This window comes from Barbus barbus (assembly GCF_936440315.1).
Source record: "Barbus barbus genome assembly, chromosome: 45".
NCBI lineage: Eukaryota > Metazoa > Chordata > Actinopteri > Cypriniformes > Cyprinidae > Barbus > Barbus barbus.
The window spans coordinates 16,176,459-16,189,963 of record NC_136723.1 but is presented as its reverse complement, the minus strand read 5'-3'; the positions used below and the strand labels follow the sequence as shown (position 1 = coordinate 16,189,963).

General features: G+C 36.4%; 1 protein-coding gene across 2 annotated transcripts; it reads right to left on the bottom strand.

Moving 5' to 3' along the window:
* Nucleotides 1-6,669: 6,669 nt before the first annotated feature.
* Nucleotides 6,670-13,112, bottom strand: LOC306864371 (sterile alpha motif domain-containing protein 3-like). Of its 2 annotated transcripts, none has more exons than XR_013783777.1 (6): nt 13,062-13,112; nt 11,921-11,957; nt 9,638-9,795; nt 9,452-9,544; nt 8,817-8,926; nt 6,670-7,836 (listed from the first exon to the last, which is right to left on the bottom strand). XR_013783777.1 is itself a non-coding variant. In XM_079408364.1 (6 exons), exons 3-6 carry the CDS (start codon nt 10,826-10,828, stop codon nt 7,830-7,832), a joined length of 1,203 nt encoding a protein of 400 aa, XP_079264490.1. In that variant the 5' UTR covers nt 10,829-10,842; nt 11,921-11,957; nt 13,062-13,112; the 3' UTR covers nt 7,622-7,829. The 2 variants fall into 2 exon arrangements, 1 of the variants encoding a protein (XP_079264490.1); XM_079408364.1 differs by lacking the exon at nt 8,817-8,926 and adding an exon at nt 9,884-10,842 and having other exon boundaries at nt 7,622-7,836.
* Between the last annotated feature and the right edge of the window lie 393 nt (nt 13,113-13,505).

Genomic DNA, 13,505 nt, shown 5'->3' with positions numbered 1-13,505 from the left:
CAAGATGAGTGGGCCAAAATTCCTCCACAGCGCTGTAACAGACTCATTGCAAGTTATCGCAAACGCTTGATTGCAGTTGTTGCTGCTAAGGGTGGCCCAACCAGTTATTAGGTTTAGGGGGCAAGCACTCTTTTTCACACAGGGCCTTGTGGGTTTGGGTTTTGCTTTCCCTTCATAATAAGAAACTTTATTCAAAAACTGCATGTTGTGTTTACTTGTGTAAAAAAAAATCACTTTACAATGAATATTAATCATGAAAACTTTAACATTACATGTCACATTACATTAGTGAAACAAAAAATTATACAATTAATAATTAGTCTTTCATTGTGTTTCCAGCTAACAACTTAGCATAGCACTAAGTGGTTTGGATAAGGTATTTTTGATTAGCCAACACCAGATAGCATAACACATGCTGTTTTTCGCTCAGGCATAAACTTGTGCCTCACCAGCATATGTGATTTTGCATACAGGCCCCTAGCATACAATGCTCTGATGCTGCCATACAGGACAACTTCTGGGTCTGTATCCTCTTGCCTAAACACTTTCACTCAGATTTTCATTTCCTCCCACTCAACGAATGATGATGTTCCCATCACAGTGTGATACAAGGTCACTTTCAAAACCTTCATACTCCCTCAGTGGCAGAACAAACTATTAACCTTCACCTGAACAGCAGAATCCATTGAAATCTTCACAGATGACTGGAGACATATGTCATCTGGGAGCATTTGACTAACTAACCGCTAACTACTCTTACTAGTGCTGTAGTATAGTATGTACGCTGTGCACAGTATGCAAATTTTCAGCAGAGTCAGGTTCCAGAAGTAAAAACCCTATTTATTTTCTTTATAGGGGAATTGATTTTTAATGATAGCTTATAAACCTTTAAAGACAGACCTACTGTAAGCTACAAGGTTGTTGATCAACAGTACATGCTTTTTACATACTACACTAATTATTATTCTGCAAAGAAATCCACCAATCAGAAAATCACAAATGACACCAAAATAACATTTTAGTGCCCACCCACTCCCATGAAGCACTGCAAATGGTGTAATAGAGATAGTCTCTACACTCTACACTGCTTAAATATTTGAATGCATAATATGCATATTTTTGCACTATAAAATATATTTCTTCTGTTTATACAATACATCTCTTTAAAATGTATATTTTAATACGTACTTATGTTCCATCATGGGTTTGTATAGCTCTTTTCCTCATTAAAGCCAGCAAGTATGCACCTTTGTCTTTTTCTTCAGATCAAACTTTGTAATGTGATTCACCTTATAGCTGGCTGGTTTGCTTTGCTTATAATTCACTTATAATTCTTATATAAAGACTTAGTTAAAAAAAAAATCACTATAAGAAAAATCAAGAGCGACGAAGAAGTCGTAAAACATGGTTGCATTTTTTTCAGGACGAAATACATATTAAATTTGATGCGAGAACTTAACAAAAGAGCATACTACATAAAATACTGTACCCCACAATGCATTGTGGCTCAACTTGATCTGAATTTTGAATTTTTTCTTTTTGTATGTGAGAGCCAGATGTCCTCCAGACCAGCAGGTGGCAGAAATGCATAAAAAAAGATAAAGAAGACTGTCACAATTTTGGCACAAAAATGGATTGAACAAGTAAAATAACAGCTGTTTCCATGAGGATAATTTGATAGCTCTCGTTTGATTAAAAAGCATCAGGCACAATAGAGTACATACTGCAAAATATTCGGTGAGTTAATATTCCATTCCAAACATAAACTTAGGCTGCATCCGTAATCGCATACTTCTCTATATAGTAAGTGAAAAGAGGAGTCCAAATTCATTGTATTCATAAACGATAAATAGTACCTGGATGATCTATTTCTGATGAGATTCTGAAGTGCACACCCACTGAACACTGTACTATCCCATGAGGCCCTGGGAAAGTATTTGTGGATGACAGTAAAGCGACGCAACTGATGCTGGTAGATCACATGATAATGACAAGACAAATGTAGTACATTAAAATTCCATTAATACTACACACATTTATATAGTACAGAACATACGGTTTTAACAGCCACAAAGTAATCATTTATTCAAAATAAGTACCTACTTGTATGTGATGTGATTTCGAATGCAGCCTTGCACTTCTCCTGTAATGTTAATGTCCTAGTTTGGTACTCGTCGAAAAAGTGTATTAATCACTTCTGCTTGCACAATTCTCTTTTGTAAGTTACTTAGAAGACAAAATAAATGTGCTCATCTACCATCCAGATGTTTTAATTAGCTTACGCAACTTGATGGTTGACCATCTTTAAACTACATTTTACACCTGAAGACATTTTGTTCAGGTTTATCTTTCATCCTTTTTTTGTCAGATGTGTCAGTCTTCATAAACAAATGCTTTGGCGACTCAAATTTGACAGCATGCTAAAAATAAATGCAGTTTCCATTTAGTGACTTTGAAAATTAAGTAACAAATTGCTTTTCCCATGCAGCCAAACATGAGTCTACTTGGTAGATTAGATTTCTGAGTGTGGATTTTTCAGGAAATGCAGTCATAATGGCAGGAATATGCGCTTGACTGCACGCTATTTGTCTGCATTACCTGGAGGGTCTCGGCGGCTCGGGCGACCTGACTCTCTAGTGCTTTGTAATGATGGAGTTTAATTATTGCTCACTCTGTGTGAAGACTCAACAGCACTCGTAGGACCCTCACCTTCTGTCCCCTCCACACTTTCGGATCTAAAAACAAGCTTAGCATCTCCATGGAAACAGCTCTTGATGTTCTCTCATTTAAATGCCCGGCATTGTGCTTTTTTGACTGGTTGTTTTTGTCCAAAAGCTTGAAGTAAAATTAAAGTGAAGTTTGGCTTTGAGAGCCGCTTTGTTTGATTTTCCACAAGTGGATGTCGATTTGTCAACAAATATTCCCTGCTTTATTGTATAGACTGGCAAAAAGAAAAGAAGGCACATAAGGACATTTTTATTTCTCAGATTTTACATGAGGTATAATAGAGTTCCCAGTTATGTTTTGGATATGTATTAACTAGTGTTGGGTTGAGTCCACTATGTCGAGCCCAAGTTGAGTCCTAGTCTATAATCAATTGAGTGGAAGACATTTATTAATCTAATTTTATCTTAAAATAGTATGGTATTACTTGCGTTTTAATCTTTCAAAGATTAGTCCAAAGTCCAAAATATTCAAGTCCACCCAAGCCTGTCCGAGTCCAAGATCAATCATAATTGCAGTCTGAGTCCAAGTACTCCAACTCTAGTATTAACCAATTTTTATTTACTCCATTCAGTCAGTGTTTAGGGGAACAACTGCATTGTATGGTGTCATTTTAAAAACAGTTAGAAAGAAAAAAAGACCTTGAGTACATTTCTATTTTTAAAACCTTACGAGAGGCATAATGGAGAACTTACTAAATGTTGTTTTGTTTTGAATTCAGTCTCATCAGTTTTTAGGAGTAAACATTAGATTTATTACCTTTTTCATCCAAAGTCACTGTTTTCTAAAGTGTATATGGTTATGTAGGACAGTTTATAATTATTTTCATAATTTCATTTCATTTTCATAATAAAAAAAAAAGAATAAAAAAAACTATCTATCTATCTGTCTATCAATCGATCTATATGAAGAGTTGATTTGCAAAAACCGATAACTCCATTTTTATTTACATTTTTTCAGAAATCACTTAATTTTTTATTGCGCATTTCAAGTCATATCAATCAAACTGCAGTTGGGCTGTATTAAGTAATAATAACTTAAACAAATACAGGTAATTTACTAAATTAAAGTTAATTGAAAGTATGTTTTTTTTGTTTTGTTTATTTTTTTACACATTAAGAGTTTGTTTTATAGCAAAGGCAGATAACTCCTTGTCGCCTTGTCACCTGACCAGAATACAGTGCGCTGATTTGCTAAAATGGACTTATCGGCTTCTGTTCAAAAACAACAAAGGCGCTTATCGGCTTCTGCAGTAAAACGTGAACTCGCGATGCCTTGAAAGTGGACAATACCGGCTTTTTTGACAAAATGTGTTTAGGGTTCAGATCCCGCTATATGTGAAGAATAATGCACGGCAATCAGCTCTTTTATTTGTAAAATGGCGTTTATCGGTTATATATGTATATGTATGCACGTGTGTGTGTGTGTGTGTGTGTATATATATATATATATATATATATATATATATATATATATATATATATATATATATATATATATATATATATATATATTAAGCGGCTGCTGGATAAGCTCCAGGAAAACATCAGATGGGCACAAATGGAGATCAAACCTGGCAAATCTCGTAGCATCTCCATTGACAAAGGCCGACTTACTAATGATAGGTTCTGTATAGCGGGAGAGCCCATACCAACGGTCATGGAAAAGCCCATCAAAAGCCTAGGATGATGGTACACCACGGACCTTAAAGACTCAAAACAGGTGGAACAACTTAGGCAAGAGACAGTCAGTGGACTCAAGAGAATCGATGGCACAGCTCTTCCGGGGAAGCTGAAGCTGTGGTGCTTCCAATTTGGTTTGTTTCCACGTCTTATGTGGCCAATTTCGATATAAGAGCTCACGTTATCTCATGCCAAGCACCTGGAGAGACTAGTGAGTACACAAGTGAGGAAATGGATTGGGCTACCAAGATGCCTTAGCAACATAGGGCTATATGGCAATGGAGCTCTCTCTCTTCCTATTTCAAGCCTGAACAAATGCGCCAAAACAAGGCTGGAGATGACGCTTAAATAATCCCGGGATCCCTGCGTAAGAGATGCTGCCCCAACATTGGTGACAGGGAGGAAATGGATTCCAGCTACAGCAGTTGCTGATGCAAAGGTAGCCCTCAGACATCGGGATATTGTGGGGCAAGTCCAATATGGCAGAGGGGGACTTGGCTTGGGAATAACAACACCTACATGGCAAAAGGCTACATCAAAGGAACAACGACATCTGGTGGTGGAGGAGGTACGCCATCAGGAGGAAGCAATTAGAAGCGCCAGAGCAGTCTCCCAAGCCCAACAAGGCCACTGGATGAGGTGGGAAGGTATAGAAAAAAAAATAAAAAAATACATATAATGTGTGTGTGTGTGTGTGGAACTTGTGATGCATTTGAAATCAGTGTTGAGCTATGCTATTCTGTTCATGTATACTGTACATTTAAGAATGCTTAAATTCAGTGCAGACACATCGTTTTAAGACAGCTCAGATCAGTGAAGTTGAGCTGACATTACAGACATGTTGTAAAGAGCTAATGTGTGATTCAATTTAAAGGTGCAACCGTTACGAAGAAGCAATACACCAAGGCTAGATAACACCATGTTAAAGAGACTGCACTGTCACATCAGCTAATTGAGTAATTGGCCAAACTGCCCACACTCTGTATGTGATACAGAAGCATCTCTCCCTTCATTTATCATGATTTGGTGATTGGTTAGTTTAAAGTTAAGTGATGAAGCTGTCTTTGTTTCTGTGTGGACGCAGCAGGTCAGCTACTTCAGTGAGAGAGGGTTTGTTTTGGAAACGTCCGCCGTTACTGATGGCACAAGCACACCTGCGGTTTTTATAAATTGGAAATTTTTACTGTTCGCCAGGCATTTGTTATTGCATTGTTCTGACCCCATTCTAATGGTCAGTCACACATTGGTCATCTTAGATGCAGCGAAGAGACTCTGCAAAGTCAATGTGCTAATTAAGGTGAGGTGTAATCATTAAACAGTTTCAAGTGATGGCACAACAAACATTCATCAGGCCAGTTTAATATAGACTGCCTGACCTCCAGTTGCAAAACACAAAACTATGTTTTATATTTTCAGGCCCCCAAAATGCTGTTGTTAGATAAATTAACTAGTGCTGTCAATTGATTAAAAAAATAACTAATTCATTAATTTCACTTTTTTCCCTAAAATTAATTGTGATTAATTCCCACCTAACATTAAAGCAATTCAACATTACAGTATAATTGAGAGCTATCAAAATTAACATTTATTAGACTTAACTCAACTAACTTCTAATTTAAGTGAACTTAAAACAATCTTCACATAAACCCATTATAATAAATGTCATATTTACCTGTGCCCTTCAGCAAGTAGGAAATATATAGAAATTAAGTTATCAAACACTAAACTTTAAATAATAGATTCTAAATATAGATGAACCCTTAAAGCTACAAAAGTTATTGATTTCCTCTTTTTTTCTTTTCTTCTTTAATTAACAGACATCACAGCAGTTGGTTTTAATAGGTTATTTGTCTGCTATTACTGTAAAGGGGACCTATCATGCCCCTTTTAACAAGATTTAAAGGGGTGGTTGATTGCGATTTCATTTTTTTAACTTTAGTTAGTGTGTAATGTTGATGTTTGAGCATAAACAATATCTGCAAAGTTATGACGCTAAAAGTTCAATGCAAACAAGTCTTTTAAAATTCTGTCCGTTTAATGACTACAAAAACAACTGGTAAGGGACAACAACGAGTTACTTCCCGGGTCCGATACGTCATGGACCCAGATAAACCCCGCCTCCGGGAACACACAGCAAGGGGGATGGGGCCATGCTGCGCTGCTTTAGAGAAGAGGACGAGAAAACTAGGGATGCACGTAAAAATCTATTCATACATGAATCGCGATTCTGTCTTCTAACGATTCTAATGGATTCACAAGTTTCAAAATCATACACTGTAAATCCTAATAAGTTCAGCTTACTTAGAAAAACTTTGGAAACCGATTGCCTTATTTTTGCAAAGCAAACTTAAAAAGAAAACTGAAGTTAACTTAATAAATAGCTGCAAGTAAAGAAAACAAACACAACCTAAGTAAATTAAATTACAAACAGGAAGTTAGTTTAACATAAATTGTTGTTAACATACTCTAGAATATTTATTAAACTTACTTAGGATTTAATAGTAAGACTACTTTATTTCATTAACTTAACTTAGTTTTATATTGTGTTCTGCAAACATATTCAACGCTATTAATCTCAACATGACTTTAATCTGCCATTTTAATAGACTGAAAAAAATACATGCAATCGGTTTCCACAATTTTTTCAGGTAAAGTGAACGTAATTTTATTAGTTGAACAAGTATGGACTGCACTTAACACAAGTCTAAAATTCTCTATTTATTTTTAGGAAAAACAGGTTTTGTTTTGTTTTGTTTTTTTACAAAAAACTTTAAGAACATCACAAAAATGTTATTCCAAAATATCTGTGTTCTGTTAAGCACTTTCTTGAATAGACAGTATTGGGCTGTCATATTTTCTGAACGGGCACTTCAAACCGTAGCAGCATAGCAAAAAAAAAAAATAATAATTAAATATAAAACGGGCCTTTACAGTCCTGAAATACAAACATTTGGAAAGGCTTTAAACTACCTAACAAAGACTGTAACGACTTACTTGAGCCATGCACTGGCTACCTGAAATTAGTGCAATTAAATATGCCAATATGCTAACATCTTGAACACTTTAAACATGGCAATGCAAGCATCCAAGGCAGAAAGTGAGAAGTTTAGCTTAAAAGCTGATTTTTCAGGGTCTGGAGCTTGGGTTTGACATTCTTCCCTCCCAAAGAAAGAAACACCCGCTGAATAAAATCAAATGTGTTCCTCATTGTCTTTGGGTAATCCAAATTTAAAGCATAGATCAAAGCAAAGAGAAGACATACAGCATGTGGAAAATTTGGGACATCATCCACAACAATTCTTCCCTCCAGAATGATTGCCCATGTTGCGTCCATTCTGAGGGCGTTTGGACGTTTGGCAGGCATGTCTTCAGTTAAAACTGTGAGAAGGCCAACATCTACTTCGCTGAAGTCAGCATCTACATCTATATCCTACGTAGAAAAAAGGAGAATTGTGAATTTCTTTATTCAAACAAATGTTCTGCAGCATGCACTGACCAGGAGATCAAGAGCAAAGGTAAAAAAGCAAACAAACAAAAAAAAACATTTACTTGTCCTTGTGTTTGATTCATACTGATGGTGATGCGTCTCCCAAAAGCAACTATGGTGGAAAAGTTACAACCAATAGAGTTCAATTAACAACCACAGTTATCTAACAATGATTTTGGGACACGCACCTCAAAGAGGATATATTGAAGTTAACATTATGATCAACAAAGACATAAGATTCATAGTCTAAGAGTTGTAAAAACAAAACACAGTTTCAGAAATATTAAACCACTTGGTGAACTATTCTTTTAAATTCTGTTTTCTTTTCACCAGCACCTACTACATGCATTTAGACATCTTGGAATATACAAGTTCTGTAGACTACTTCATTATACTTTTACATTGTTCTGAATTATTAACCTCATACAACTGAATTAGGAATACATTGAACTTTAACAATATGGTATTTATACTGCTTGGTCCACCATTAAGATTTTAGAGCATTATCTTTTCGTTATGGAGAAATCAGCAATGTCACAAATCAAAATTGTTTCAGAAAAGACGAATACAGTATTTACTGCAAACCACCAAGAAGTTTTAGTATAGAACAAAATGGCTTAAAGGAGTTCACTTCCAGAATAAAAATTTACAGATAATTTACTCCACCTTCAACATCCAAGATGTTCATGTTTTTGTTTCTTCAGTCGTAAAGAAATTGTTTTAAGGAAAAAATATTTCAGGATTTCTCTCCATGTAGTGGACTTCTATGGTGCCCATGAGTTTGAACTTCCAAAATGCAGTTTAAATGCAGTTTCAAAGGACTCTAAACGAGCCCAGCTGAGGAAGAATGGTCTTATCTAGTGAAATGATTGGTTATTTAAAAAAAAAAAAAAAAAAAAAATAGTTTATATACTTTTTTTTACCTCAAATTCTCATCTTGTCTAGGTCTGCGTGTACTCTGAGTATTCCGGTTCATGACAGTTAAGGTATGTCGAAAAACTCCCATCGCATTTTCTCCAACTTCAAAATCGCCCTACAGGAGCACCGACCCAGTGTTTACAAAGTGAATGTGCAAAGATCAAACTCTTTACAAAAAAAGGTAAAACACCAATGTAGAACGATTTTAAAGTTGGAGAAGAAAATAAGACGGGAGTTTTTCTGACATACCCTAACTGTCATGAAGCGGAATACACAGTTCACACAGAGCTGGACAAGTTAAGAAATATATAAGCAATTTCTTTTATTTATTTATTTTTTTAAAATAACCAATCCTTTTGCTAGATAAGATATTCTGTCTAAGTTGGGATTGTTAAGAGCCCTTTGAAGCTGCATTTAAACTTCATTTTATAAGTTCAAACTCACAGGCACCATTGAATTCCACTATATAGAGAAAATTCCTGAAATGTTTTCCCTCAAAAAACTATTTGTTTATGACTGAAGAAAGAAAGACAGACATGAACATCTTGGATGACAAGGTGGGGAAGAAATTATTTGTAATTTTGTGTTCTGGAAATTAACTTCTCCTTTAAGAAAACAAAACACCAATAACATTACTTACAAAGCACATCCTGAGAAACTCCTCTGAGTCATCCCCCAGAAGAAGTGGAAGACTCTGAAGCACTGCAGTGCGAACATGTGTAACATTGGATGACTATGAAAAAGGAGAGACAAATAGACAAGTTATAGGTCAAAGATATCAATTATATGCAAATCATGATTCAAAGATGACATCACAAAGAAATACCGTTGAATCAACTTGTTGCAAAATTTCATCCAGTTTTTTCCCTGCTTTCCTCCTTTTTTCTGGGATATTTCAATCAAGCGAGCAGAATGCGTGTCCAATGCAGCATAGAACTCAGATGTCAGATTTTTTCCTGATATGCGGTTGAATTCTGCTAAGATCTAAGCACAAACATGGAGTTGTTAACATTCAAACACACAATTCATTAAACAAAAAAAAAACAAGGATTTAAAGAGAAAGGAAACAAACCTGGCTCTCCATGAAAAGTGCTGGCCACTTTTCCAAGATCTCACAGACAGGAGGTTCAGAGTGGACTATTTCTCTACGCCTCAGGGCAAATGTACCGTCCATCTTCTTCCCAATCAAGCTCATGTTTGGGGGCCTCTTTTTACATTCTTCTACTAGGTCTTTTCTTATACTCTCTTGACTTTCGTCGCCTTCCCCGTTCGGAAAGTTTGGCAAGAAATTTAATTCAAACCGTCTGGGTTTTTTGATGGCTGACTTTGCACCTCCCATTGTTGCACCTCTCTTTCCGACAACAGCAACATCACTACAGCCCGATTTACGCAACTTTGTTCTGTAGTTGGCCATCTTAAATTTTAGGCTGTTCTTCCACCCAGCTGAGCCTGTTGGTGAGCCCTGCTCAGTCAAACAGGGATGAGCTTTAATGAGAGCTGAGGCAACTTGGGCAAAATCTTCATCCCTGGGATACGCCTTATAGGTGTACATGGCCCCTGCAAGTGCTTCCAGTATGTCGTGCTTTATGTCTCTTCCAACATCAATAGTTGTGCCGTCTTTCATAAAAGCAAGGTTTCCCTGACGGAGACGGTACTCAACATGAACTGAGAATTTGGGTATTTCAAAATCCTCTGGCCATTCAAATTGTCGTTCAGCAGACAACTGATCTGATGTATCAGATCCAGAGAGAAGTACAGTGTCAGCTTGACTTGAGGAGGGAGATGTGTGTAGAGGAATTATTTTCAGTGTTGCTCTCTCTGGCAAATCATTAATGTCACTGACGTTACATAGCGCATTACCAAAGTCAGGGTCTTCGTATTGGACACTGAAGGTGTATGTGAGCTGCAGCTTCTCTTTCAGTGCTTGTTTCAAAGAATCAACATCAGCTGGTTTTTCAGGAATGATTACTTTTCGGATGTTAGCATCGTGCACAATAACGTGAAGTGTCATCGACATGGCTATGTGAAATTCTGAAACAAAGAAAAGAGCAGAAGTAAAAATGACAAGAAATAATACAATTCAATGTCATTTAACAGCAGATGTAATACTTCAATGTGACATAGCACCGGCCTCGGACATTATAACCAGCCAAAGGGAAGGGGTCATTTAGCTCAGAAGGCAGGACAACTTGCAGTGAATGTAAACTGCACTATTCATAAGAGCGTAAATGCTCAGTGTACCATGCAGTCTGGGGTTTGCAGAGGAACATAACATCAGTGTTGATTGTCAAGATTCTCTCAATTCGCATGAATTCTGGCAAACCTGAACAAGATCCAACTGAAACCACCATGTCTGGGCAGTACTTAATCCCATTAACAAGCTCTTTTACAACTGTGCCATCTACCTCACCATAGTGCTTTTCAATAGTTTGCCGTATTGTGTTATATAACAGTGGCTCAGACAATAAATTAATCTGATTGAACTGTTGGATAATGTCTTGTGTAGCGCTTTCAGAAATATGCAAGATTGTTTGCATTTTCAGTAAAAGTGATGCCAAATTGTGTTCCAGTTTTTGTTTTGTGTCATCCAAATTTCCATGTTCCTTATTACATTCATCTTCACTGCCAGAGCTGTCAACCAGCGGATGAGCATTATCTTCTGTGTGACCAGGTTGAGTTCTTAACATGATCCCCAATTTAAAATGTTCATGGCAGTGGTGCTGGTGTGCCTTACTTTTATGTGCATTAAACGTGGAGTAGATGTTTGTCTCAAATGAACAGTCTTTGAAAGGACATTGAACTCTCTCGTTATTCCTCAAATGAGTACGCAAATGGGCAAAATAATCTGACATGCTACATGGCTCTATTAAGTCACAAACATGGCACTTGTAACAAACTAAATCATGACCAGAACTACTTGATTCTGCAGTTCTTTGTTGGGAATGGATTTTTGATAAATGTACTTTTAATGCATTAAATGACTTAAAAGCACACGGACAGTCAGTATGGAGACATGGTATTGGAACAACTTGTGAATATGTTCCATGGCTTATGCGGTAGTGCTTAAGAAGTTGTGCCCTCTTTTCTGATGTGTAAATGCAAACCTTACATTTCCACTGCATAGCAGCTCCTCATCTATTGGAATTCTGGAAAGAAAATGAAAAAAGTTATTCCATCAATCAAATGTCAATTAAAAAAAACAGATGCAGTGTTTCTGTTTTGTTTTGTTTAATTGTAAGACACCTATTCAATATTAGTTATTTTAAAACTAACTAAAATTATCTACTTTTTTTCCCCCCAACAAGTTTACTGTGTTTTAAATTAAGGGAGACACTTCCAAAAAGAATGAAACAAATAAAATAATTCTTAACAGTTTGACTTAAGGAGCTGTAAATTTTCTTACATCAGGACAATAAGGTAATGCTTTTTATTTTAATGAGACATGGTATAACAAGAATATATATGGCCTTCTTAAGTTACTAATACCTGTCAGACGTGGAATGATGGGTACTGGCTTACAAACTCAACTAAAAAAAACACCTCAACATGCCCGTTTTATTTGCTGCCTACAGATTAACGTTATCGTAATCACCATAATAAGCACGCATATTTTCGTGGCAACAGGTTTGACTGGAGTGGAGTTCAACACTCCTAGCCGTGTTTTTAACACGCCGTGTCCAAGTACAAAAAAAAAGAACCTGTTTCAAAATGTCTGCCAGATATCTGACTGGATTGCGCGTTCTTTAGAGTGAATGCAACCATGTCTTTGTGCTGCCTAACGTTAGTTTGAAAGTGGCGCGCCCAGCACGTTTGATAGCATATAAATTATGCTTACATCTTATGAAAACTATTCAGTCACAGTCGCAAAATTAAAAAAGAGGTCACCATTTGACACGTTGTGTAAAATTGTCACTGAATTTCATATTATGTAAGTTAATTGTGCCACGTCACGCATTATCTTGATCAATCATCAATTCAGATTACCTGCACACTCCTGTACAAATGAATTAATTAATAGTAAGTTACTTCATAGGCGACCAGACAGCTGATACTTACAGATATCGAGCGGAAAGTAACTAGTTTGAAGAGAAATAGCTTCAAATAACGAGCTGTGTTTAAGACGTGTTACTGAAAGTTGTTAATATGAGCTAATAAAGTCCACAAAAGCATGCAATAACGAAAAAAATAACGATTAGTAAGACTAGCTAACAAAAATATCAGATAATTAGGTTCAAATTAAAAGAGATTACCTTAAATTCACCGATGTAGGTCCTCTCACTCTGAATCCTCAATCCATCTGCATTGGGTGGGGGCGGGGTGGCGCGAAGGAAAAATAATCCCCGACTACGCATGCGTAACAGCACGCCTTAGACATTTTGAGTAATTTTACTTAAATTACATTAGTTATGGGAGCTATGTGTTCAAATATTTCAGCAACAATTTAAAATTTTAAGTAAACTCAACTTTTTGGTTAAAATCAAGTAAACATACTAGTATTTCTATAGTAAGGAATACTATTTGGTTTTACAGTGTATGTTTTAAAGCAGCGGTTCTTAATACTGTTACTCGCGTCGCCCTTCTCTGCACACACTCTGCATCTCTCTCTCCCTCCTTCTCATTCAGATCATCAGCTCCAACAAACACTTATTATACAATTATATAATTGTTCCAATTATACACTTATTTAGGGGGGT

Excerpts from the sequence above, each read along its gene's own strand:
- LOC306864371 (XM_079408364.1), bottom strand. The coding sequence starts at position 10,828 with ATGTCGATGACACTTCACGTTATTGTGCACGATGCTAACATCCGAAAA. Across the intron at positions 9,796-9,883 it reads CACTTTTCATGGAGAGCCAG|ATCTTAGCAGAATTCAACCG; the intron begins GTTTGTTTCCTT and ends GTTTGTGCTTAG. Across the intron at positions 9,545-9,637 it reads TGCAACAAGTTGATTCAACG|TCATCCAATGTTACACATGT; the intron begins GTATTTCTTTGT and ends CCTTTTTCATAG.